The sequence below is a fragment of the Delphinapterus leucas genome, chromosome 13, assembly GCF_059928025.1.
Source record: "Delphinapterus leucas isolate spDelLeu-1000000601 "Yukka" chromosome 13, BTC_Dleu_Yukka2, whole genome shotgun sequence".
NCBI classification, from domain to species: Eukaryota; Metazoa; Chordata; class Mammalia; order Artiodactyla; family Monodontidae; genus Delphinapterus; species Delphinapterus leucas.
The window spans coordinates 72,470,127-72,497,190 of NC_143141.1; the positions used below are offsets into that span (position 1 = coordinate 72,470,127).

General features: G+C 42.0%; 1 protein-coding gene across 9 annotated transcripts in view; it reads right to left on the bottom strand.

The window, feature by feature from the left end:
* Window positions 1-27,064, bottom strand: part of BABAM2 (BRISC and BRCA1 A complex member 2) — a 462,266-nt gene that overhangs the window by 97,037 nt on the left and 338,165 nt on the right. For all 9 annotated transcript variants that reach the window (XM_022574181.2, XM_089923326.1, XM_089923328.1 and 6 more), the window contains one exon: window positions 2,462-2,561. In XM_022574181.2, coding sequence (XP_022429889.1) covers window positions 2,462-2,561 — 100 coding nt within the window. The remainder of the gene's footprint in view (window positions 1-2,461; window positions 2,562-27,064) is intronic.

A 27,064-nucleotide genomic window follows, 5' to 3' on the forward strand; every position in this document is an offset into this window, starting at 1 on the left:
TCTGATTGTTTCCTTCCTTTTTTCTCTACCTTCTGTATTTCCTAAAATTGGAAGTTAGAGCTAAAGGTGTGACTAGATTCAGGTTAAATATTTTGGGCAAGAAAACTTCCTAGGTAACACTGAGTTTGATCATTGGTTAAGGCGATGCCAGCCAGACCACTCTACTGTAAGGGGGTGTTTCCCCTCTGCCATAGTGAGTAATCCAGGGGTACACCCCTCAAAGCATGGGAAGATCTAGTTCCCATGAACCTTTTACTTAATGGTTTTAGTATCTGTCAGAGATCCTTGTCTGAATCGATTACTTCACTAGGGCCTGAAAAAATGGTGATTTTTGTATTCTCTCATTCCATCTGCATTTATCAGCTGGAATTCTCTACAAAGAAGAGCCTCCTCTCATCCAGTGGGTCTATTTGGTAATCTTGAACTACAACGCCTATTGAAAAGGCACAGTAATGCTCAATTCTTTCTTTTTAAGCTCATAACATTCAGAATAAGGAGTGTTACAACAGGAGATTTTATTTTGCCTCTTTATATTTCCTTGTTATCACCAAATGACAGTTTCTATAAAAAAAATTTGTGAACTCATTAAGCTAGGCATCTGAAAGTTAGTCATTTACCCATCAGCTTCTAACACAAAAATACATTCCTTATGAAATGTCTTCATAATGGCTGAAAGAAACAGTGGGAGAAAAAGACCCCCCAAATCGTTTATATTGGCTGTAGTCACACTGAGTTTCCATGGATAACAAAAGCCCGAGATAAAGTGCTTGAAATAACCTTGACACAATTGGTACTGATAGCCATTTGTACCCTTTAAAAGTAAAACAATTCTATTTATATAACAGGGGTTTTATGTCACTTTATAAAAACAGTGCTTGCTTTGCAGGCTTAATGCAGGATCAGAAATGTTATTTTGGGAAAAGAAAAACAGATGATAAGTTTGCTTAAGTGGCTTTGTTTAAAAAGGGGATGAAAACAGTTCTGTATACTTGATTTTAAAAACAGAAAACCATTCTAACAGAAACCCACAACAAAACTGGCTATAAAGATAGATTCCAATGTAATTATGGAAATTCATTTGAAGAGATTGTTTCTAAAAGCAGCCCATACTGTCCTCGTTTGTGGCAAGGAGAAGAACGTCAATTTTAAAAGACAAGCAAAATTAATGAAAGGGAACCAGATAAGAAAAACTGACTGATTCTTGTATTTCTGGGAAAATGGTATTACAATTTTTTTGAGGAAAATGTATGACTAGAAATTAATCTCAATTGGAGAGCTTTAAAAAGGCTTTTCTTCTTGGTTCTGGAAGACCAAATTTGCATTTTTCTCTATAATACTGGGATATCTAGATTTGAAGGCAGTGCAAAGTCCCCCAGTGTAAATAAGAAATCTGTGCTCTGATCAGTTTTGTAGGAGGGCAGTGGCTGGGGGAATTTGGTCCAATGAGCAGCAACCAGTCTGTGAGAGTTAAATACCCTGGAATCTGGACCGAGCCCACAGACTGTGGAGTTGCCAGATTTTAGTTTCTCTGACATTTAAAAAATAATACTGAAGACTTTGAAATATTATTATATTTCTAAAATATTTTCTATATAGAGATGAGCTATCTTTTGAATGAAAGAGACAAACAAAAGATTTATTTTCCAAGCCATTGTGAACAAGTCAACAGGAGCAAAGAAAATAGGATTTGGGGAATTAAGCAAACTGAGTCCATGTGGGAGAAGAAACAAAGTCAGTATTGCTTGCGGATTAATATCTCCGGTTTTTAGCTACATACACTGGCTGGACATTAACAAGCATATTCTATACTTTGTAGAAATAGCTGACAACAACCATTAGTGGACACTCAGCTACTTGCCAGTGTAAGGGCTCATTAACACAGCTAAGAGACGGCTTTAGATAATCTGATGTGCCTGACTATAAGACAAGCTGACCTGGAAATCCTGCCCCTAGAAGCAGGACTCTGGCAAACTGCGCCTAGACATGACAGGGAGAATCAAGAGCCAACTATTAAGAAGTGCAGTACAGAAAAGCAGGAAGAGATAAAAGCAGCTCTACAGAATTACTGTGATATTAACTAGTGGCAAACACACACACACACACACACACACGCATGCAACAGATAATTGGGAAATGAAAGTTCAAAAATTTTAAACTGTAAGGAGGTGTAAGATCTAGCAAAAACTTAGGGCATAAAGGAAATTCAAGAAACAGGAGATATACATTTAAAAGATGAAGATAAGACTGGAACAGGAGGTCAGAATCCTCAGAAAAGGAAGGAGGGCAAAGAAATCAGGAGAGAAACTGATGAGATGTAATTCAGAGTAAGAAAGGCCGATGTCACACGGAGGCTGAGACTAAGAGGATGGGGTGCAGAGGATGGTGTGCACCGTGATGCTGGGTAGGTGACACTGGAGGAAGGAGCCTCACGAGGTGGGGGAGGCAGAGGACTTGCTTTTACCTTGTTGGTGAGCAGGTGGCACACTTGAGGAACATAATCAATGAGACATCCTCCTCCTGGAAAAGCTGGGATATGAAGAGCTGAGGAGCCGCCAAGTGCACTGGAAGGACAAGAGAACAATGGACACTTCTCTCAGGGCTCAGGCAGTTTAAGTGACACCCCAAACAGACTTGGCTTCTCGTGTCCAACTCTGCCCACCAACTGCCTGAAGTAATGACGATGGTTACAGGGGCTTCACTTTACAACTACATTTCCACGTATATTCTATCCATTTTGTTAAAACAACACGTTCATGTTACACGTGACTGACAGCTAACGATTAATGGCAACTCCTGACCCTATCACACAACAGTACAAATTAGCAGATTTTGATTGGCGTGGGTAAATGTCGTACCAACATTAATGGATTGTACCTGTTACTGAAACACAGGCTTTTATACTCTTGATTATGCCCAGTTCATAACTGGGCTGAGCAAAGGTAAGTCATTCATTAAACTGAACAAAACTGAACTGACACAATGGTGTAATAGTGTACCAAAGGGACTAGTTCTGCAGCTCACCGGCTTTGTTGCCCTGGGTAGCCTCCTTGGGCTTTAGTTTCCTCATTCTTAGTGTGAGGCAAGTGGTCTAGGGCAGGGGATGCAAAAGCCTGGGGTCTACCCAGCCCAGGCAGGTTTTGTAAATGAGTGGAGAGAACCAGGTGGGGACTCTTGAAGGAACTGGGGATTTTGTGCACAGTGGGGAAGGGCTCTCACTGATCAGCCCCAGCTATCTCTGACATGTAGGAATACAAGCCTGGTCTTACCAGATCCTAATTTTTCAAGTGAAGCCAGAAATCCAGATGATTTAATCTCTCAATTTTTAAATGGTGGCAATTAATTAAACATTTTCTGAAACACCGGGGTCCCGTGTCTGTGGGTCAATATGGGTAGGAAGTGTGCAACTAATCCCAGTAAACACTGATATTCAATTCATCTAAACAAGAAGGTACAGTCAAAAATCATCAATCCAAACACTAAGACGCTGTTGATTCAGAAACACTTTCCAGAACTTTCCTGGATATTCTCTTTTCAGTTTAATTAACCAGCGTTAAGATTATTTAAAAAAATTGTTCAGAACCTTATAGCATGCATTTTGTATATCATCCTTAATCTTGATTTCATCTTCTTTCCTACTCTCACTTTCCTTCGGTCCTAATTTGTTTTTCTTATTTGAATTTTATTTTAACGTATATATTTCTGTAAGCCTCTTAAAGCCTCTCTGTAAGACAACGGAATATAAAAAGACCCCTAAAATCTCTTAATGTTGTGATTATTCATTACCCAAGTCCCCATAGTAACGAGGTTGTAAATGGAAGCAAAACATTTCACAACAGTAACAGTCTAGAAAATCATTCTCAAATAGTGTAGAGCAGATTGACTCAGCCTAGAGTTTGCAGTACAAGGAACAATATATGTAACTGCTCAAAGGACTCCAGATCCAGCCTGTCTCCCTATTGACTACAGATTTCTGAAATTAATTTTTCCGGTAAAAATGAATATTATGTTTATTTATTTACAGGAATGAGAAATCCCAAGAAACAAATAAAATTCCAGGTGGTGTGAGCAACTCAATATGGAGTGGAAGTATTTGCTGTTGACTTATCCTACTCAGATGGTAATTAAAAAGCACAATAACTGACAACTGAGAAAATTCTGAGACAGCGTTTGACTAAGTATGACATGAATATGTCATGTACACCCTGCAACTGCACAGAATCGGCAAGGACATCATTTCCATTCGCTACTCTCAGAGTAGACATTGGATGAGATTTAGCCTCAACTCTGAAGAGGCTAGGAAGATTCCTATGACTTTCTGTGAACGAGAGGAAGGCTTTATGTCCCCTCTTTTCATGCAAAAGTACACAGAGGGCACACATCTCACTGGAAGTGTCTAATGGTTCCATTAGGATGGAAAACGGATTAAGAAGAAAATTCTATAGTACAAGAAAAATAAATCCAGTATTTACAGCCTGTGGTTCTTGGAATATCTGCACAACAGAGAAGAACAAGATCCAGGCTTCTCATAGGTTGCTTAGAGGAACAATCCTTAACATAATAAAATTAAAAAAAAAAATTCGGACAGTTCCCTAGAATTGATAGTAATGGCCTTTGACCTGTAAATAGTATTACAGGATAAGTTCTTAATCATTCACTAAATTGAATACAAGGAGTGAAAACAGCGTGTGAGTAATCCTCTCAACTTGAAACTCTCTCTCTGCCTCTGAAATACAGCCATTAAACAAAAATTACCTATAATAATAGAAAGAAGCAGAGGTATGGAGAAATCCAATGACCAGCTGCTCTGCTGCCAGGCCCATCTCTCTGCACTCTGCTTCTGTGATTATCAAGAACTAACCCTTGTTGCTAGGTGCCTTCTCATTATCTAATTTAATCCTCTCCACAATTCAACAAGGTGGGAATTATCACTGTGATTTTACAAGTGAAGGAATTGAGGCTCAGAGAGCAGAAGAAATTTCCCTGGGTTCACACAACTAGGAAATGGTAAAGCCAGCATCTGAACTCAGGGAAGCCTGTTGCCAGAGTCCAGGCTGCTGTTACTGCTGAATTATGTGCCTCCCTGAGAGCAGGGGGGATTTTAATCTTGAAAGGGCTACAAGGGGACTTCCTGGTGGCGCAGTGGATAAGAATCCACCTGCCAATGCAGGGGACATGGGTTTGATCCCTGGTCTGGGAAGATCCCACACGCCACAGAGCAACTAAGCCCGTGCGCCACAACTACTGAGCCTGCTCTCTAGAGCCCACAAGCCACAACTACTGAGCCTGCGTGCCACAACTACTGAAGCTCGTGCGCCTAGAGCCCATGCTCTGCAACAAGAGAAGCCACCACAATGAGAAGTCTGCACACTGCAACGAAGAGAGCAACTAAGCCCATGCGCCACAACTACTGAAGCCCGCACACCTAGAGCCGGTGCTCCGCAACAAGAGAAGCCACCGCAATGAGAAGCCCACGCACCGCAAAGAAGAGTAGCCCCAGCTCGCCGCAACTAGAAAAAGCCTGCACACAGCAATGAAGACCCAATGCAGCCAAAAATAAATAAAAAATTAAATCTTAGGGAAAAAAAAAAAAGGGCTACAGGGATGGAAAGACACAGTGGGTATGGCTGGTAAGTGAGCAGGGTCAGGATTCCAGTGAGGCTAAAGGGCTTCTAGAAGCACTCAGACCACCACCGAAGCAGGCACTGTGCTGTACAGCCCATCTCCCCTTACAACTTTCCACAAGGCAGCGGGACAAGTATTCCTCCCGATTTTGTTCACACCTCAGTACTCTCCCACCCCAACCATCAAACAACCGGATCCACTGCCTCTTGGATGTGAGGGACCGACCACTCTGTCATGTCCAATCGTGAATGACTTAGCTGTGCAGGGGAAGCCTCAATGTGTGAAGCACTTCAGATACCAGCAAGGATAGTTTTCAACGAGAGTTGAGTTTTTAAAGGACACTCGCTGCACGCTTTATTTAACTCAGCAGTTTCTCTGCCTGTGAGGGTTCTGAACCTGACTTCCAGCATCACACGCTGATAAGTGCCACTGATTCATGTACAAATATCCGCCTCACTGGTAAATATTTAACAGGCTTGCTATAGCCTGAATGCTGCCCTGATCGCACTGAATAAACAAAGTCAAGTGCCTTGAAATAAAAGAGCTATTATGTTTTCAAAGTGTGCAAGATGGAGGAGGTAAGGCCTTGTGATCTCGAATCCTTTAATATTCATGAATCAAAAAATACTGGGCTGAGCATGTACAACAGAAAACTCACCCTGTGCAGGGACGCCCGGCCTCACTCAGCCATTCCCAGGAATGCAGGGCTGGCTGGCGAGAAGCAGGGCCTCACTAACTCACTAAGTGGCTGAGTTGGGGCTGGGGAAGGGGTAAGGGGGAGATGAAAGGGACCACTGGCTGTAGACTCTTCTGATCTCTGGAGCGGTGCAGGGAGAAAGCAGGGCTAAAAGGTGGGGAACCAAAATTGGTGTGGCAGGGTCTCAGGCTGAACTTGGGAGAAGAAATGGGTGAAAAGGGCTGCTTGGATGAGAAAGCACCGTCTACCTCTTTGTGGACTGTAATGAAACATGAAACTGCTTGATAATTCTTAGAACTGAAACTGAATCTGTGGATAGAAATTAGAAGGACAAGGCCAGAGCTTGAGAAACCTTTCCAACAGTGGAGTTGAACAGACCGAAAGTTAGCCAGAAAAACATTCCCAGGTCTGTCTCCTTGGCTCTAAAAGTCAAATATAAGAACTGTCTATGTACTAATACTATTGTTTCCATGCAAATACAGCTAATTGAGCCCTTGTGGACCTTGCTCTGTCAGCAAATATTCAGAGCATCTCTAATATTGAAGACTTGGATTGGCTACAGTCAACAGCATAAAGGAAATATTTTTGAGCATTCTGACATGGAAAAATGCAGGCAGTCAGCCTGTCTGCAAGCTTGACTTGGGACAATAGGGTTTTAACTCATTATGGAATAATAACTCCCTTCTCCCCATGTTGGGCTTTACCTTACTGGCCAAATAAAATGAAGAAAACATGATTTGGCACTGGAGAAAACAAGAAGGGCCAATGATTTTCAACTGTAGTTCTTGCTGCTGCCAAGTTTGCTCTCTTTGGTCTTACTCAACTTTCCATGAGTGCAGCGGGGATAACACTACTCTCAAAAGGACCCATCTCTCTCAAGGGTTAAAGTAACAATTAGAGTTACACTAATATTAAAATAGCACCATGCACCCCAAGAGAGACGTTATTCAAGAATGCCTCCTGTGTGAGTGTTCTATGTCCAGGGTTAGGTCAGAGATGCTTCAATCGGCCTTAGTGTCCCCTTCTGCCTTTGAACCGGGTTCTGAGGGAGAGGAAGTTGCCCTGGTTGCCTCCTCCATAGTATGATTCAGGGGAGTGTTGGAGGGTGAAGCATGGAAATGGGGAACTTCAAGGATGATAGATGGACACCAGCAGCCACTAGGCCCCAAGCTAAGAGAAATCTAAAGAAAGGTGAGCCTTCAATTCAATCCAACAAACACGAACTGTATGCCTAAATCTGTTTAAGGACTTGAGTTTTCCATTCTGAATATGTGACTAGGGCACCACTGTTACTTCCTTTCAAGGTAGAGAAATGCCAGGGACCTCAAGAATCTAGGGCACTCTATAATGACAGAGTATGTTTCCTGGTGGCTTGCCAGGAAAGCCATTACAATAAGACAAAAGTCACTGTTATTTATTGAGTATCCACTTTTGCCAGGCACTCTAATAGGCATTTCGTTATCTCTAAACCTCCCAAGAACTCTGCCAGATAGACCTAATTAGCCCAAGTTACAGATGAGGAAACTGAGGTTCTAAGAGTCTAAGTATCTTGTCCAAGATTACCCAGCAAGTAAGTTGCAGAGATAGGCTTGAATCCCAGTCTTTCTGGTTCCAAAGCCTGTGTCCTTCTTCTTTAGAAATCCTTTCATAAGAAGGATGGTGTGGAATTTCTAAAACTCTTACCCCTACTAATCCCTACCTACATACTGAAACAGTAGTATAAGTGGCTGAAATTATCCTCAAAAAGCCTTCATACATGAAATTCATCAGCTTGTCATCTCACTTTTTCTTAAGATATCATCTGTCACAAGAAGTTAACTGGGTAGGATTAAAAAAAAAAAAATCATATGTAGGTTCTGAAAACCCAAAAGTACATAAACACTACACCATGGAAAGAGTCTGCTTTTTGTTTTTGTTTTTTCCTAACTGGATTTTCTTTTTCCTAGTAAAGCATTTTCTAGAGCTGCTGTAGCCCTTGTCTCATTTTATAGATTCAACTTGGAGCCATCTTAAGAGTCTCTCCACCGCTCAGTTAAACAAAATCAGGCTGTAATTCAAAATGGAAAAAAACTCAATGAGTATAACAGGAGAAGAAAATAAAAGATCAGAATGACAAGTTAAGTTTATAAGTAGGAGAAAATTTGGGGAGTCGCACTGGATGAGAGGTTCACTGAAGCATCAGTGTGGGCCTGGCTGTATTACATTTATGCACCTGATCTAATATTTCCACTAAACATACTTCACAGCATAAAATCAGGTCTTCTTAGAGCACTGTATTCCATTTCTTGTTTCCCATTTTTAGAGGGACATATAAAAATGGAAATGTTCTGAGACAATGATAAGTATGATTAAACACTCAGAAAATGTTCCTATTTGGAGCAAAGTCTAAAGAAGTTGAAATTGCTAAGTTAAATTACTTAGAAGGTTATGGAATTATGAAATAGAGTAATTTAAAAATGTGGGGCTTCCCTGGTGGCACGGTGGTTGAGAGCCCGCCTGCTGATGCAGGGGACACGGGTTCGTGCCCCGGTCCGGGAAGATCCCACATGCTGCAGAGCGGCTGGGCCCGTGAGCCATGGCCGCTGAGCCTGCGCGTCTGGAGCCTGTGCTCCGCAATGGGAGAGGCCACAACAGTGACAGGCCCGCGTACCGCAAAAAAAAAAAAAAAAAAAAAAAAAAATGTGGAGGCATACTATATGGATAATTTGAATCAGGTATTCTTTGCTTAGTCACAGTATAAATAGAGAGAGTTTAAAAGGCAATATGAGGGATTTAGTTGGTAAAATGAATTCTCCACAGAATGGAGTAGTGAATAATAGCTCCATTTATGAAGTACTATGTATTAGGCACTATACCAAGTGCTTTTCCTATATGATATCCTCTCCTCTTCACATCAGTCTCTGAGAGAGGTGTTACCCCATTATACAGATGAGAAGGCTAGAGCTTAGAGAAGCTGCATAACCATCTCTGAAGTCACGTAGGTGGTAAAATGGCAGAAGGGCATCTAAATCCAGGTCTCTCTGACCTAAATCTACCCCACACTTAGGTCTTCAATGATCACTTTTGTGACATCTGGTTCCACATGTGTCAGATCCATCAGGCTCCTCCTGGTTTGGGTGTTTCAGGCAGATGCCTGGGCTGACTGAGCCTGTAAGGCTGTTTCCAGGAATATTAATTAAACTTATTTAGGTACCTGAACTGAAGTGGTTAGGGACGTTTTCATTCTAGGCAAATGAACCCCTGGAAACTCTGAGGGCCAGAGGACTTGATGGACACTTTCCAGGAGAGAGGAGGTGAAATGCAAGCAAGGAAACGTTATACTTAAATACAAAAGATGAGAATATTGTAATTACAGAGTCTGTCTAATGACATGAACACTCACCAAGTTTTTGTTCAGAAATGTGTTTAAGTTTGTTAACATCTCAGAAAAGCCTTTGAGGGACAATCTTAACAGATGTCTACCATCAGTATTCTGTTAGCATATGGAAAAGCTTTTAAATCCCTGAAAAACAACAAATGAACTTAGCAGATGTTCTATTAGGATTCGGTATGAATCAGGCTCCCGGACTTCAGACTATACCACAAAGCTACAGTAACCAAGACAGTATGGTACTGGCACAAAAACAGAAATATAGATCAATGGAACAGGACAGAAAGCCCAGAGATAAACCCACACACATACGGTCACCTTATCTTTGATAAAGGAGGCAAGAGTAGACGGTGGAGAAAAGACAGCCTCTTCAATAAGGTGCTGGGAAAACTGGACAGCTACATGTAAAAGAATGAAATTAGAACACTTTCTAACACCATACACAAAAATAAACTCAAAATGGATGAAAGACCTAAATGTAAGGCCAGACACTATCAAACTCTTAGAGGAAAACATAGGCAAAACACTCTATGACATAAGTCACAGCAAGGTCCTTTTTGACCCGCCTCCTAGAGAAATGGAAATAAAAACAAAAATAAATAAATGGGACCTAATGAAACTTCAAAGCTTTTGCACAGCAAAGGAAACCATAAAAAAGACAAAAAGACAACCCTCAGAATGGGAGAAGATATTTGCAAATGAAGCAGCTGACAAAGGATTAATCTCCAAGATATACAAGCAGCTCAATATCAAAAAAACAAACATCCCAATCCAAAAATGGGCAGAAGACCTAAACAGACACTTCTCCAAAGAAGATTTACAGATTGCCAACAAACACATGAAAAGATGCTCAACATCACTAATCATTAGAGAAATGCAAATCAAAACTACAATGAGGTATCACCTCACACTAGTCAGAAGGGCCATCATCAAAAAATCTACAAACAATAAATGCTGGAGAGGGTGTGGAGAAGAGGGAACCCTCTTGCACTGTTGGTGGGAATGTAAATTGACACAGCCACTATGGAGAACAGTATGGAGGTCCCTTAAAAAACTAAAAATAGAACTACCATATGACCCAGCAATCCCACTACTGGGCATATACCCTGAGAAAACCAAAATTCAAAATGAGTCATGTACCACAATGTTCACTGAAGCTCTATTTACAATAGCCAGGACATGGAAGCAACCTAAGTGTCCACAGACAGATGAATGGATACAGAAGATATGGCACATATATACACTGGAATATTTCTCAGCCATAAAAAAGAAACAAAATCGAGTTATTTGTAGTGAGGTGGTTGGACCTAGAGGCTGTCATACAGAGTGAAGTGAGTCAGAAAGAGAAAAACAAATACCATATGCTAACACATATATATGGAATCTAAAAAAAAAAAAAAAGGTTCTGATGAACCCAGGGGCAGGACAGGGATAAAGACACAGATGTAGAGAATGTACTTGAGGACACGAGGGGGAAGGGTAAGCTGGGACGAAGTGAGAGAGTGGCATGGACATATATATACTACCAAATGTAAAATAGATAGCTGGTGGGGAGCAGCACATAGCACAGGGAGATCAGCTCGGTGCTTTGTGACCACCTAGAGGGGTGGGATAAGGAGGGTGGGAGGGAGACGCAAGAGGGAGGGGATATGGGGATATACGTATGCATATAGCTGATTCACTTTGTTATACAGCAGAAACTAACACAATACTGTAACGCTATTATATTCCAATAAAGATGTTAAAAAAGAAAAAAAAGATATGGTATGAACTACTTATAATGATGCCCGGCCACGCAAGACATGAACAGGCAAAGGGAAAGAAAAGCTGGTTTCCTCTTGTTGTATCTTGATCCCTGGCCTGTTACCTGCAGTACGATTCCACCAAAATTTCTTTAAGAAGAGAAACTATTTTCAAATACTAGTCTTTAGGAATGAGTGAATTATTCTGAGTTTGTTAGCACTTTGAGGCTCCAATGAATGGCTTTACTGCTCTGCTACTGCACAGGTAGAGGTTATTTTTCCTATGAATTACTTTTGAAACATACTTACTGAAAAAAAACCCCAATACATGCATATATCAAATCATTACATTGTACATTGTAAATATCTTACATTTTAATTTGTCGATTATACTTCAATAAAGCTGGGGGGGGGGAAATCAATGTATACAATAGTTACCCTAGACTAAACCCACAAGCATTTTTATAACTCCCTCCTCACTGCACACAGGTTTTAATGATGGTCAAAAGAAGAGGCAGAGAAAAAATTCCCTCTGCCTGACCAGGTAGAGAAGTGTACCCACCTGATTCCTGTTTGCTGGCATTTACTAAAAGCTCAGTCCTATGAACAGCATGAGACAACTTCACACACACATCACTGGTCTCTGTGCTCAAAGAGCTTATCTATAGGTAGCTGGAGCCTGGCTTGCACACACAAAGAAATGAAAAGATACCAGATGCGGTTAGCCAGGCTACTGGTACACAGCGCTTTACAATTTGTTTCCGAAGTGCTCCTCATTTGGATTTTTACAACAGCCTTACACAGTAGGTAACAAGTATTAATATACTCACTATAGAGGTGAGAAGACTGAGGCTTGAAATGGATGCCTTGTCCAAGGTTTAAGGCTGGCAACAGTCAAAGTGAGATTGGAATCTTTCCTCTGCGCTATTTTCATGATTGCGTAAGAATGATCTAGGGAGCCTATTAAAAGCTCAGATACCCAGGCCCCACCCCAGAGAAGTTGATTGATTAAGTTCAGCGGGTCTGAGGTGGGACCTGCTTCCCTAGAGGATGCAGGTGCAGGCGGTCCTCACACCCTGCTCTGTACCTCACCCTGAGGATGCACAACAGGGACTGAGGACCAGAAGGTGTGTGGTAAAAGCAAATTTGCCTCCCATCTCCGAGGCATTAGGTCACTGACTATTTGAAAGGCACTGTGGACAAAAGCAGGAAGAGGAAGAAAGCAGAGATATGCTCTTAAGGAGCTCCAGGCCTAGTACGGGAGATGCGCCATTCATGGAAACAACTAGAGAAAAGATGATAACTGCTAAGTGTGTACATGGGCAAAATGAAGTCTAGTCACATGCAGGTAACCAAAAGGCAAGGCAAAGAGCAGTAAAACAAGACGGGCTGGAAGGGAGGAGGACACAGAGACTACTCAACACGGCAAGGCACATAATCATAGGCTAGGAACTCTGCAGACGGCAGACCGTGGGGCCTGGACCACAGAGAGCAGCTTTTTGCCCCGATATGAGAAAAGCCTGTTTCATACTTCGGGCTGCCTGGGATATCTGCTGGTAAAAGGGCACCTGCCTGGAGAGGGAATAAGAAGCTATGATGGTCCATCCTGATGCATCGCCAATGGCGAAGTGGGCAGAAAAGAAAATTCAAGGTTAAAAAAGAAGTTCTGTTTAGTCATAGAGTGAGAGATGTCCTGGAGAGAAGGAAAGGTCTGGGGTTTGAGCCTGAATCTCAGCCAGTTTCCTTGCTTAACATACCTCTTTTACACTGACAACTTCTAAATTTATATTCTCGCTCAGACCTTTCCTGAACTCAGGACTCATATGGCCAACTGCCTACTGAACGCCTCCACTTGGATGTCTAAAATGCACATCAAACTTACCCTTCTCACCAGCACACTCTGCCTGCAAAACCTACTGCTCCTGCTCTCATCCCGTTTCAGCCCACGGCAGCTCCAACCGATTGGTTCCTTAGACCCAGTCCAATCTAACGTAACTTCTCCTCTGGATTCTTGCCTCCAAGGATAAACTGGGGCTGCTCCATCTCGGCGCACTGGCTCAGTTCTTCTGCTGTTCCTCTGCCTGCAACTCTCTTCCCAGCCATCTACTGGGCTTCCTCCCCTGCTTCAGGTCTTACTCAAATACCACCTTCTCAGTAAGGCCTCCTCAACAACCTATTTAAAATAACCCACCTTTTCCAGTAACCTCTCTTCCTTGTCTTACTTTTTTTTAATGGCGTATAAATGGCGTTTATCTCCGTAAAACATTCTACATATTGTATTTGTTTACTGTCTCCCCCCATCACCCTTCACTAGAATGTAAACTCCTCCAGAACGAGGATCTTTGTTCTGTTTACTGCTAAAACACCAGAAATAAGAATAAGGCCAAGTTCATTGTAGGCACTCAATAAATATTTGTGGTATTAAAGTTGAAAGAATAAGGAAAGATATGAGAGTTAAATTTCCAAAATGGACATTAGAAGTCAGTAAATGTATATTATCTTTTCTGAAACAGTCACTGTGAAAAAGAAGGTTTTAAGGGTCTAGGACAGGGGTTGGCAAACTTTTTCAGCAACGGGCCAGGTAGTAAGTATTGTTGGCTTTGCAGCCCTAAGGTTTCTGTCGGAACTACTAACTTCTGATGCTGTAACAGGAAGGCAGCCATACACAATATGTAAACGAGTGTGCACGGCCGTGTTCCCATAAAATTCTATGTATGAAAGCTGAAATGTGAATTTCACACGATTTTTACAAGTCACAAAATATTATTCTTTAAATGTTTTTCTAACCATTTAAAAAATGTAAAAATCATTCTGAGCTCGCAGGCCATACAAAACAGGCTGCAAGACAGATCCAACCAGCGGGCTGTAGTTTTCTGACTCTTGATCTAGGATTAAAGGATCACTTGAAAGTTCTACAGATGCTGAAGGTAGGAAAAATATCCAGGAAGAAATATAGGCCCAAAGACCTAGATTAGATTAGCCAAAATGAAAAGTGGGCCCTTGGGTCAAACCTCTCAGAAACGGTATTCGATCAGCAGGTAAACCACAAGCATTAGCCTTTGCCAGGCAAGGGTGAGGTGAACGTTAGGCAACTCGTGGACTGTGGGAGTTCTCATAATGATACTGGATTAGAACTGTGCAAGAGAGAGCTATTTATATGATCTCAAATGACGCTTGAGGCATGTTCTGGTGCTTTTACTTCTATGCTAGGTGAAAAAGCTGCCTACAAAAGCCTTCCTCCCACCCGAAATACTAGCTGTTCGCTGGCGACTGATCCTCAGAAATATTAAGATGAATCATATATGCTCTTTTCACAGTGCAAAAAGAGATAATTTTAAAATTCAGAAAATGTCACTTTGGGTAGTCACAAACCACACAGTAGAAAAGCTGCCCAGCCTGAAAATTGTAAATAAATAAAATCCTGTTCCTGCATGGAAACCTTTTTCCTCATTTAGGTTCCAGTGCTGCCCTGGGACTTGCCTCCAAGGTTGGCTGCTGTTAAAACGTGTTGGTTCCCATAAGCTGCTGATGGGAGGCGGCCTTTGTTCCCCAGCCCTCTCCCCCCTGGCCCTCCCAGGCTAACCCCCGCTGTTCTTGGTAATGCACAGTGCTCAGCCTTGACCTCAAGCTGTGTTCTTTTTGCCTGCAGGCAGCTCTCAGCTGCTCTGTCTACTGCGTTCGGCCGGGACGGCCTGAAAGGTGTCAGCTGACAGTGGCTCAGTCTTTACCTGGGCACGGGGAAAGGACTCCTGTGTTTCTTTCTGCTTCCTGCTTGGAGAGACAGGTATTTTTGTCTTTGATCCCTAAGCTCTGTCTTCTTTCTCCTGTCACTAAACAGTTCACTCCCTATTTCCTCCTGTGCCCCTACCCCCCGCCCGCCCTTTTCTGCAACTTCATCATTTTCCCCACATTGCACCGTTTGGCACAGGAGAAGGAGGGAACCACATCAAATAAAGGAATGCAACCACAAAAGCTGCCTTGAGAAGCAAGGCCCCAGATTCTTTTTTTTTTTTTTTTTTTGCCAATTTACCGTTTTTGGATTTGTTCTCCCATAATCAAATCCTCCCTATCGTGTTAACAATGTGGTGATGTGTCAATACACTGGAATTCTGCTTCAATCAGCGACCCAGAGCTTAATAGGAAAATGAAGCAATAAAATGTTGGTCTTACTGTTAACCTTAAGCTAGGCCTGTACTTAGGATGGGGATGTTGGCTTCTTGATGGTATGTGGGCCAAACCTTCAAAGTTTTGTGAGAGCTCGGGGTTGTCAGCAGAGGCCTAAAGCATTATTCAGGCGTACTTCTGCGGTCGAGAGGTGCAATCACTCCAAGTACCACTGACTGGAGCACGAAGCACCCCAAATTTTAGCAAGCCAGAGAAAGTTCAGACCGAATTTGCGTGCAGACGTTGAAAAGACATATTCAGCTTACAGGCGACAGCAACTCTCGGGTCTGGCTCTGATGATGTCTGTACTTATCACAAAAGGATTTGTGTAAAGTTAAAGTGTTTTTTTTTTTTAATTAAAAACACGTGCCCAACATCCAAACCATTCAGAGACAACGATAAGGTGCCGCAACCCCCAAACGCTGGGAAGTCACTATTCCCTGTCCTCAGGATATATGTGTTATCGTTAATGTTTCACAACAGCTGGCCAATAGTCATCGTAAATGAAAACACCAGTTAGAGGTTGAGCACTTTTGATGTAGTGATTTTATCTTTTGTGACTAACTTGGTAAACCCAACTGTTCAGGGCATGAAGGGAAGTACTTTTGTTGTTTTGGTTTGGTTCACACGGCGTAGTCACATGCGATGCTGGTTAATGTTGGAAGTCAGTCTGCTCTCGAACATCATCTCTAGCAGATACAAGCAGACATGAGCGGGCCACAGACAAGCCACTAGGCAGTGACCGGCCGCCTTCAGCTGCCCCAGAACACCCAAGTGATGTGATATCCTCCAGAGATTCTCTTGGGGAGAGGAGAAGGGAGAGGAGAAGAAATCTCTCTCCTCCCATCCCTCTTCTAGGGTAACATATTAGAATCTTACGATGGAAAAATGTGTGATTTAAGAAAAAAAAAAATCCTGTAGCCGGTCCTGATGTGAACTAACAGGACAGGTTTTCAACTGCCCCGGCACCAGCAGAAGAATTACCATGTCAAACATACAGAAGGAAGAGTCTTTGATCCTTAGGAGTTAAGGACCTTCTCGGCTAACAGGCTTTTTTTTTTTTTTTTTTTTGCGGTACGCGGGCCTCTTACTGTTGTGGCCTCTCCCGTTGCGGAGCACAGGCTCCGGACGCTCAGGCTCCGAACGCTCAGGCTCAGCGGCCATGGCTCACAGGCCCAGCCGTTCCGCGGCATGGGGGATCTTCCTGGACCGGGGCACGAACCCGTGGCCCCTGCATCGGCAGGCGGACTCTCAACTACTGTGCCACCAGGGAAGCCCCCAGCTCCCCCCTTTAAAAGCCAAGTCATCCATGTCATTCCAGCTGCCCGTCTTCCTGCCCCTCCTCCCCACCACATCCCCATGCTGCCCAACAGGACAGAGAGTAGGACCAAGGCAAGGCAGTGAAGGGAAGCGGCGACCGCAGGCTAGCGCCTGCGCAGAAGCCCCGCCTCTGCTCCACATTCTGCTGTTGCAGCTGAGGTGCCTGGTCCCTGTCCCAGCTACCGCCCCTGGAAAGGACCACAAATGTGAATACAGAAGTTATCATTCTACCAAAACACCACACGTCTGCTGGATGGGGGCGCTGCTCCCCTCCGCAGAAGCCCCAGACCTCCACAAGGTATGCTCCAAAACCCACCCGGAAAGTGGGAGGACCCATTTTCTGGAGACACTGGGGAGAAGGAATTGAGGAAAAAGATGATGAAAAAGGACATCTGGGAATCTGAAGAGGTGAGGGACTGAAGAGGCGTAGTCAGAATTTTAACAAAAACAACATGTATTGAGTAGATTCCTGTCATTTAAAAAACATTTTATTTTACTAAATAAATTGTTTACTTACTAATGAAGGAAGTAGGAGTTCAGTTCTGTTAACACCCATCTGTGCAAAACCGGAGACTGCTTCTGAATATCATAATTTATTTACCTGTATCTCTTACTTCAAAAAATACCTCCATCAGTTTAAAGGCTATTTCTATCCAGTTCTCTAAAATAGATGATTCAAAACAGCCACAACAGTAAACACAGGTCTACATACTCCCAGACAAAGACTGCAGGGCACGCCTGGTGAGACGCAGCAGGAGGCCCAGGACAGCACACTGGTCCAGGCAGCTCAAGGAAATCTGGGTTTGCGGGGAACGTGACAACCCCAGAAGGCAGGTGTGTTTTCTTTCTTTAACCCAGTGACACAAGATGCAACAGAAGGAGAAAGTTTGAGTCAGGAAGGAAACGAGTTCTGGTAAATGTAGACAAGGATGATGCCAATTTAATTGGTCAGATATAAATGAAATTGGCCTAATAACTTCTTTGCAACTCACTTTCTTGGTTGCTTCAGAATTTTGACTACTATCATTTTCTTAAGCTTTTAAAACCAAAACACTCAAAATTTACTAACAGAGCAATACTAATAGCACAGAGGGAGCTGTCAATATGACTTATTTAAAAAGTATGACTGGGACTTCCCTGGTGGTCCAGTGGTTAAGAATCCGCCTTCCAATGCAAGGGACACGGGTTCGATCCCTGGTCGGGGAACTAAGATCCCACATGCCGCGGGGCAACTAACAGCCAAATAAATAAATAAATATTTTAAAAGTAAATAAATAAAAAGTATGACTGAACCATAGCTATTGAATCCTGACCCTGCAGTAGTGAGTGTATCAATATGGCATCAGTGGTATCAATTTCACCCATTCACACAAAAGAACGTGCTGAATGGGCCCCTTGATGTAAGGGTTCAGTTTAAGACACTCTATAGCTCTCAGGAGTCCTGAGTACTCTCCAAAAATAACAATCCCATAGAAGCCCACGTGGATAATCTTCGAGGAGAAAGGCAGAGGAGGGATCCACAATTTCGGGGCCACCTGGCAAATTCTGAGCATCAAAGTATGCAGGGCTCAGTGGTCCAACTCAGAGCCTACAGCCCCTCAGGAGGGGGCTGGGCTCACATCAGCACCTCTCCTTCCCAGTCGGACCGAGACTGCTTCTCAATACAGGTGATGGCAAACTCAGGACAACTGTCTCTTCTGAGTACTTTCTCATTTTACTGGGCACTAACATGGGATCAGGGTCTCTTCAGAGCCAGAGGAGCCCTCACAGTCACTCACATTATATCCTCTAACTATAAAGCTCCAGCCATGCTCATTGCCTGAGCAGCAAACACACCAACTGTCCTCCAGACTCAACATATGCTATCGGGCATATTCTGAGAGACTGGAGCCTCCTCAGTAGGGTGAGGACTGAAAGCCAATTCCTAGAGAATAAATGACAGGTTCGTGTGGGTAGGACCAAATCACAAACGTAAACAACAAATTTCAAACAACTGAAGTATCTGTCAATTGCAGTGTTGAATCCATTAGAGTAAAATCCTCTGATGCAGCCACGAGAAAGAATGACAGTGACTTACAGGTCCCGAGTTAGAAAACTGGCCGTGATGCATTGTTAAAGGAGAAAAAAGCAAGTTGCAGACTGGCATGCAATGTACCATACCATTTCTGTGACTAAACTAAAGCAACAACAGTAACTACAAAAACCCAAAAAGAGCTAGCAGGAACGACATTGTGAAAACACGAAGTCTACCTGCTTTGCATTTCCCAGTAAATCGTATTTCCCCTCTTTTCACTGAGGTGAAGACTTGAGGCTCATTGATTGTCCTAAGGAAGAGGGTGGTACCACACAGGCCAGAGAAGCCCCGAGCATAGGGAAGAAGATAGCTATAGAGCAGCCCCCAGACGGGAATGGAAAGAAACAGAGGCAGAAAAGGGAGAGAATCAGAGAAAACAGGGTCTGAAAACAGGGTCCTTGGGCCTCAGTGTGTGTGTGCGTGCGTGCGTGCGTGTGTGTGTGTGTGTGTAGAGACAGACAGACTGACAGGGTAAAAGAAATAAGTGGAGGAAGTAGGTGTGTGTATGGGGGGGTGGGCAGTGATGGTGAGAGGACAATAGGTCTAGATCACCTGAGGGAAATCCAAGTGCAGAGGAGTTTTTATTCCACTTTCCACTTGGGGCTGAGGAGATCATGCTGCAGAGTAACCTTCAGACTAAGGGGGAGCTACGGTCCGACACAACTATGACATCTTACCCTGTGTACTCTGTTCTTTGGTACCCCTGGAAAGTTACAGTTGCCATTTATTACCTGTGTGTGGATGAGGGGGACCAGGGTATAAACAGAAGTGAATGTAAAGAATAGAAGGTCCTGAACTTCGCAGGCGAGGGTGGAAAGGGAAGGGCAAGGACCCAATGAATGGAGCACCTGAGTGGTGAGCAGAGCAGCACAGGTTGCTTCTGGGGTTGGGAACCTAAAATTCCCGAGGACGTGGGGACTCCATATTATTGATCTGATTCCCACCATTATTTGGAAGAACAGTCATAACAGCTAACACATATTGAACACTTTCTGGGAGCCACCGCATTGTACTGAGAACTCTCATTTATTATGTTTATTTAATCCTTACGAAAGCCCTGTAAGGTTGATATATTTCACAGATAAACAGTAAGGCTTGGCAGGTTAAGTAACTCACTCAATTAACTCATCTGGTAAATCATGGACACTGGATTGAGCCAGGACATTTAATTCCTAAAGCCACACATTTCACCACCACCCAACCCCTGGCCTCCCACCACAGACCATCTGGCGGTGGGGCCTTAGCAATCACTTAGCTTTTCTGTTGTCCAGTTTCCTTATATGCTCAGTGAGGATGGGGCCAACTAACTCTCAGCTCTCTTTCGGTTCCGTCATTCCACTCTGGTCTAATGCAGTGATGTACACAGACAGGTAGCTATTTGGGTTCAGAAAGCTGGGAGTATCTCTTATTAAAGAAGCTTTACGGGAAATCCTGTAACACCGGAAAGATCCAACCTTAATGTACAAACTTCTCTGGCACACAATGAAGAAAGAGTGACTAGTTGACGCAAGCGCATTATTCAGAAGCGGAAGGTCTAGATGCTGTAAAGAGGGCAGGTACCAAATCCAGGAAACAGGAACGCTGAGCCATTACCGTCCAACATGATTCCGCTCACCAGCCTGGATCCGGTGAAGCCCCTGCAGACAGTAGCACCACAGTTTTATTTTGCAACAGGGACACTTGGACATGAAGCCCTACATGCTCGCTTGACTCCTCAATAGTCTGTCCAACTTTTCAAGCACAGTCGTTGAGGCCCTGTTAATACTACGTATTTTTCTCAGCTCCCACTTGCGACTACAAGCCTATTCCTTTGAACTAAACGTGAAATAATCTCTCACTGAACAGTTTCTTTGCTTGTAATCCTCTCCCTGATGTTTTGTCTGATTAAATAGAAGTAAGCTCCTAGCACAAGCCTTGAACAAGGATAAGCATTTGTGGGGGGCAGAATAATGGCTCCCCAAAGATGTCCAAGCTCTATCGCCAGAACCTGTGGACATGTTACCTTACATGGCAAAAGAGACCTTGCAATGCGATAAAGGTTAAGGACCTTGACACAATTATCCTGGATTACCTGAGTGGGCCCAATCTGTTCATAGGGTCCTTAAAAGTGGAAGAGGTAACAGAAGAGTAGGTAAGAGAGATGTGACAACGGAAGAAGAGACAGAAAAGATTTGAAGTGTGAGAGGGACTGGATCTGCTGTTTTTGAAGATGGAGGAAGAGGGCCATGAGCCAATGAATGCAGGCAGCCCCTAAAAGCTAGGAAAGGCCCTCAGCCGACCTCCAGCAAGGACATGGATGTCACTTCTATGACTGCAAGGCACTGGATTCTTCCAGCATCCCAAGGGAGCAAGGGAACAGATTCTCCACTAGAGCCTCCAAAAAGGAATACAGCCTGCTAACACCTTGATTTTAGGCCAGTGAGAACTGCACTGGACTAGTGACCTATAGGACTGTAAGATAATAAATTTATGTTGTTTTAAGCTGCTAAAGTTGTGGCAATTTGTTACAGCAGCCATAGAAATCCACACAGCACTCAAAATACAACTGTTTTTTAAAGCAAATACAATGAGATGAATTTATCTTTCTTTATGCAACAAGGTAAATAATGATAGTAGTGGCGTATATTCTATGGAATAAAACAGAGTCATTAAGTCCTTTATTTTTTATTTTTTTTCAGGCTCCGGACGCACAGGCTCAGCGGCCATGGCTCACGGGCCCAGCCACTCTGCGGCATGTGGGATCTTCCCGGACCGGGGCACGAACCCGTGTCCCCTGCATCGGCAGGCGGACTCCCAACCACTGCGCCACCAGGGAAGCCCCATTAAGTCCTTTATTGACAGATGAATGGATAAACAAATAAATAAATGAGGAAAGCTCTTTTTTATAGTAGAAAGCCAACGAATAAATGTAGAAGGAAAGATGAAGCTAGAAAATCATCAGTGGATGTTAAAACTGGGGGTTTAAAGTCTGATGAGCATACTTAACGTAGTCTCAACACTTGTCTCCATGAAGTTCTTATTAATCACAGGGAGAAAATTAGTAACATTACACTGAAGAAACCTTGTGGACATTGCCTTAACCAAGCGATCAAAGCTGACATCACCAATCCTGGGACAAACTGACTTCACATGCATCTCGGTATGATGCACTCAGGACACACACCATGTCTGCAGCACTGCTGCCAAATTTCATAATCTGAATCTAATCATGAGGAAGTACCAAATGAACCCAAATTGAGGAACAAAATAACTGGCCTATACTCTTCGAAACTGTCAAGGTCAAGAAAGATAAAGACAGACTGAGAAACCATTCCAGACGAAAGAAAAACAAAGAGACACGACAACTAAAGGCAACATGTGATCCTGGACTGGATCCTGGACCAGAGTAAAAAATAGCTAACAGGGATATTATGGGAACAATTGACAAAATTAGAATATGGACTGTGGATTAGATAATAGCGCTGTGTCGGTGATACATTTCCTGACTTGATAACTGCCCTGTGGCTATGTAAGAGAAGGCCCATGTTCTTAGGAAATACAATTTGAAGCATTTAGGGTAACGTCCACGTCCCCAGCTTACACTCAAATGGCTGAGTTAAAAATAATCATAATATATAAATACAGATACACAGAATACTAAGGCAAATGGGGCAAAATATAAATGATTGGTGAAACTAGGTAAAAGATATAAGGCAGTTCCTCATTCTAGTAACTTTTTTCTCTTTTTAAATGTCAACATAAAAAACCCTATTCCCAAACCATATAAATTATGCTTTCAATTCTTATGTTTATATTAGATCTACTGTTATATGACACACAAAGAGAATTTTAGGGAAAGGAAATATGAGTTCAATGAACTTAATTTTCTGTAGTGTAATACAATATATAAGTGGCTAGGTGACTTTTCAATTAATGTTAATATGCTATTTAATACCTTGAATACAGTAGGCAAGCATTATGTACCTGTGAGCTAAAAAGAAGTAATTTATTTTTAGTAGGAAAGTCAGCATCCCAAATAAAAGCATGGAGATACATACATGATATGAAATAAAAACTTTTTAAAAATTAGCTTAAAGTGTGAATGAGCCAGAAAAATGAGGAGGTTAAGAACTCTTGCTCTGGAATTGATGGGCTCAAGGATTTGAAATCCAATATCCACTTAGTATACTGACCTTAGGGCAAGTTGTTTAAAACTTCCCTAAGCCTCAGTTTTGCTCATCTGTAAAATGGAGATAATAATAAAGCTCACAGGGTTACTGTGAAAAGTGAATTAAAGAATCCTGTGCCTCAGGCATAGTTTAAAATGTTATTTATTATTATTATCTAATGAGTTCTAATGCTCCTGTACTTGATTGTTTCTTTCATAGGAAAGAGAATCAACATTCAAACCAAACTAAAAAATAAATTCGTTTAGTGCGTATCCACTGTCAAATGTTTGAAAAAAATCACACTTTCAATGAACTTCAAAAACCAACTTATCCTGGAGGAAAGCGTAGTTAAAGGTTCTTTTTAAACTTTCTAGGTCACTAGTCTCACTGGCCCCTCTTTCTCTCCTCTTTCCTGAGACTCCACAACTTTAGACATGTTTCTTCAAATAGACAAATGCTTAAGCATGTTAGGCTTCCTGCTTTTTCTACTGTAGGCCCACTGTTTATTTTCTTGAATCTGGAATGAGTCCCTGTATCTCTCAGGTCAAACCTGAACTACTTCCTTAACATTCTGAAATCCACTGATCCAGCTTCCTTCACGTTCACCTTCCAAGTGGTCCCTTCACTGCAGTTCATCTGGATGCTCAAAAATGCTCTTACTGAACAAATGATTTTTGACCTCCACACAGTACTGATTAGTATAGATCATTCCTCACACATAAAATGCCTTCTGGCCATTATGTCTGTCCAATCATATCCATCACCTTTTCCAAAAGAAGTAAGCAGCAATCCATGGAGCCTTTCTTGACCATCATGAAATTCTTCTTCATTCACTCATTCAATGCATTCATTCAACAAATATTTATAGACATGGCAAGGAACAGGACAATTGTTCTTTCTCTTACAGGGTTTATATTCTACTAAGGGACAAGCAATATAATAATAAATGATAATAAAATAATTGAGGAGAACAGAAAGCACAAAGAAGGAAATAAAATGTCATAATGTTAAAGAGCATGACTGTTTATGTGGGAGGCAACTTCAGTGCAATCAAGGAAAGCCTTTCTGAGGAAACAGATTTAAACTGACACCCATATGGTAAAGTGGAGCCAAGCAAGTGAACATCTGGGGGAAAAGAGTCTTTCTGGCAGAGGGAAGAGCAAGTGCAAATGCTCAAATGGTAGGTAAAGAACCTGGAGTGCTAGAGGCACAGAAAGAGGTCAACGAATGAGGCCAAAGTGCAGGGCACAGGGGAGCGTGGGAGAAGGTCAAATGTGCTGGCAGGGGCTGGATCATGAAGGTGATGGCAAGGTATATGGATTCTATTCTATGCCCATGAGAGGGTTTTACATTGTTTCTTTCTTCTTATGGTAGATATTTCATGGGCTTATATAAGCTTTCCACACAATAGGTGCTTAATACATGCTTGTTAGGGGCATAAATTAGAAAAGCATCTAGGAGAGAAATGGAGCCAATACTCTAAGATCATGGATGATGGTTTCTGTCACCAACTTGTACCTGTGCTCCATCAACCTTGACTTAAGGTCAATAAGTTTGTTACATGGCATGAAAACAGAATTGTCGTGGCAACTCTAATTAGATGGGTTTCTTTCCAAGGAGGATGAACCAAGTACTACACTTACAGGCTGGTTTGGTTCTCTAAAATACCTGAAAGAATTGCAATGCTCTACAAGTTGGAACATTTAGTACAGGGAGGGCCCAATTTACCAACAGAGTGGGTTCCTAAAGTTGGCTTGTTTGTGAGGAGTTTGGGGAATGCATTTTCCTTTAGAAAGAATGTTATAAAGGAGGTTAGACTCAGGCCAATCCATTAGAGCTTTTTAAAATTCATAAAAGTGGCAGAAATACCGTAAATTTGCATTGAGAAAATAATAGAAGTGAATTCTTTTGAAATGTAGCAATTAACCAAAAATTAAGTTGGAGCTTTTAATTTTTCTTCATACTGTCATTTGAGGAAAAGAAGTTTTAATTAAAAGAAAATGAGGAGAGAAGTAGAAAATTTAGTAGAGATTCTATTAAGGAATTCTGGGCACCATCAGGCTTTTAGACATTAATGTCACTAATTTTTTATTATTATTACTTTGGATTCAGGTGTCTCTCAGATAGCTTAGTCATGATCATGGTCGTTTTTGGCTCAGAAATAGAAGAGAGCAAACCATGAGGAGTGGCTGTCCTGAGGTTGCTGGGCCGTCTTGAGGTTCTCCAAGGAAATGGAAGAGATTAAAGAGAAAGATAGCCTAAAATACAATTATGGGAACTATGAGAAACTGAAAAAGTAAAATGAAGGAGAAAGGGAAAGAGGAAATTCCCATGAGGGTAGGCAAGAGTGGAGGGGTAGAAATTGGCTCACCTAGGACAGCTTGATTGTTACCAAAAAAACAGGGAAATGAAGAGGAAGGAGAAAGGAAGAAAAAGAGGACAGGTGCAAAGGGAAGGAGTGGGAGGGTAAGGACCAAACACTGACTGATCTTGGATGGATGGAAGAGAAGAAAGTTTTCATTCTTTTTTTTTTTTTTTTTTTTCTTTTGCGGTATGCGGGCCTCTCACTGTTGTGGCCTCTCCCATTGCGGAGCACAGGCTCCGGACGCGCAGGCTCAGCGGCCATGGCTCACGGGCCTGGCCGCTCCGCGGCATGTGGGATCTTCCCGGACTGGGGCATGAACCCGTGTCCCCTGCAACGGCAGGTGGACTCTCAACCACTGCGCCACCAGGGAAGCCCAGTTTTCATTCTTTTATTCAAATATATGGGATATTTGAAAATTAAATGGTACATTCTTCTAAGACTGAATTTGCACTTAATAAAACTCTGTTGCATATTAAAGAGAGTTTAATAAATTACTGTTAAATATACAAACACTTGTATTTTTTTTGTATATAAAAATATATTCTTTTGTTGTAACAACAAAATAACAACAGTAATCACTTATTAAATGTCTATTACCTGTTAAGCATTATATATATATATATATATATATATATATATATATAATCTCATTTAATCCTCACAACAACATGAGATAGTTATCAGCCCCATTTACAGATGAGGAAACTGAGGCTTAGACAAGTTAAGTAGTCTGCCTAAGGTCACACAAGCTAGTAAATGATGAAGGCCATATTAGAACAAGATCTGATTCCAAAGTGCATTATCTTAACTTCTCTGCTCTATACCTGCCTCAGTAAATATTACAACAATCAGACCTTCAGCAAGTATTTGACCAATTCTTCTTAACATTCATAGATGTAGAATTAACAGTAACATGAATTCATACGCCAAACTGCTTTCTCTAGAATCTTCCTCTTCTTTAGATTAACATATTTTACCACTGGCAATATGAGACCTGCAATGAGCACTTGGGGAAGGCAGCAGTTACAGGATAGATGGCATTCGCCAAATCATATAAGCATATCAACAGACGCAGAAAACATACGATAAAATCCAACAGCCATTCATGACAAAAACTCTCAGCAAATTAGGAATAAAGGAGAGCGTCCTCATTTTGATCAAGAACCTCTATAAAAATCCTACAGCAAACATCATACTTAATAGTAAAAGACTGAAAGCTTCCCTACCTAGGATCAGGAAAAAGGCATGAATGTCTGCTCTCACCACCCTGATTCAATAGTACTGGAGGTCCTAGCCAGTGCAATAAGGTGAGAAAATAAAATAAAAGGCATACGGATCAGAAAGGAAAGATAAAACTGTCCTTATTTGCAGATGACATGATTGCCTATGTAGAAAATCCCAAGGAATCTACTAAAAGCTCATAGAACTAATAAACAAAATCAGCAAGGTTGTAGAATATAAGATTACCATATAAAAAGTAATCATATATATATGATATATATATATGTATATATATATACATAAACATATACTAGTATACTATATATACTAGTAATGAACAT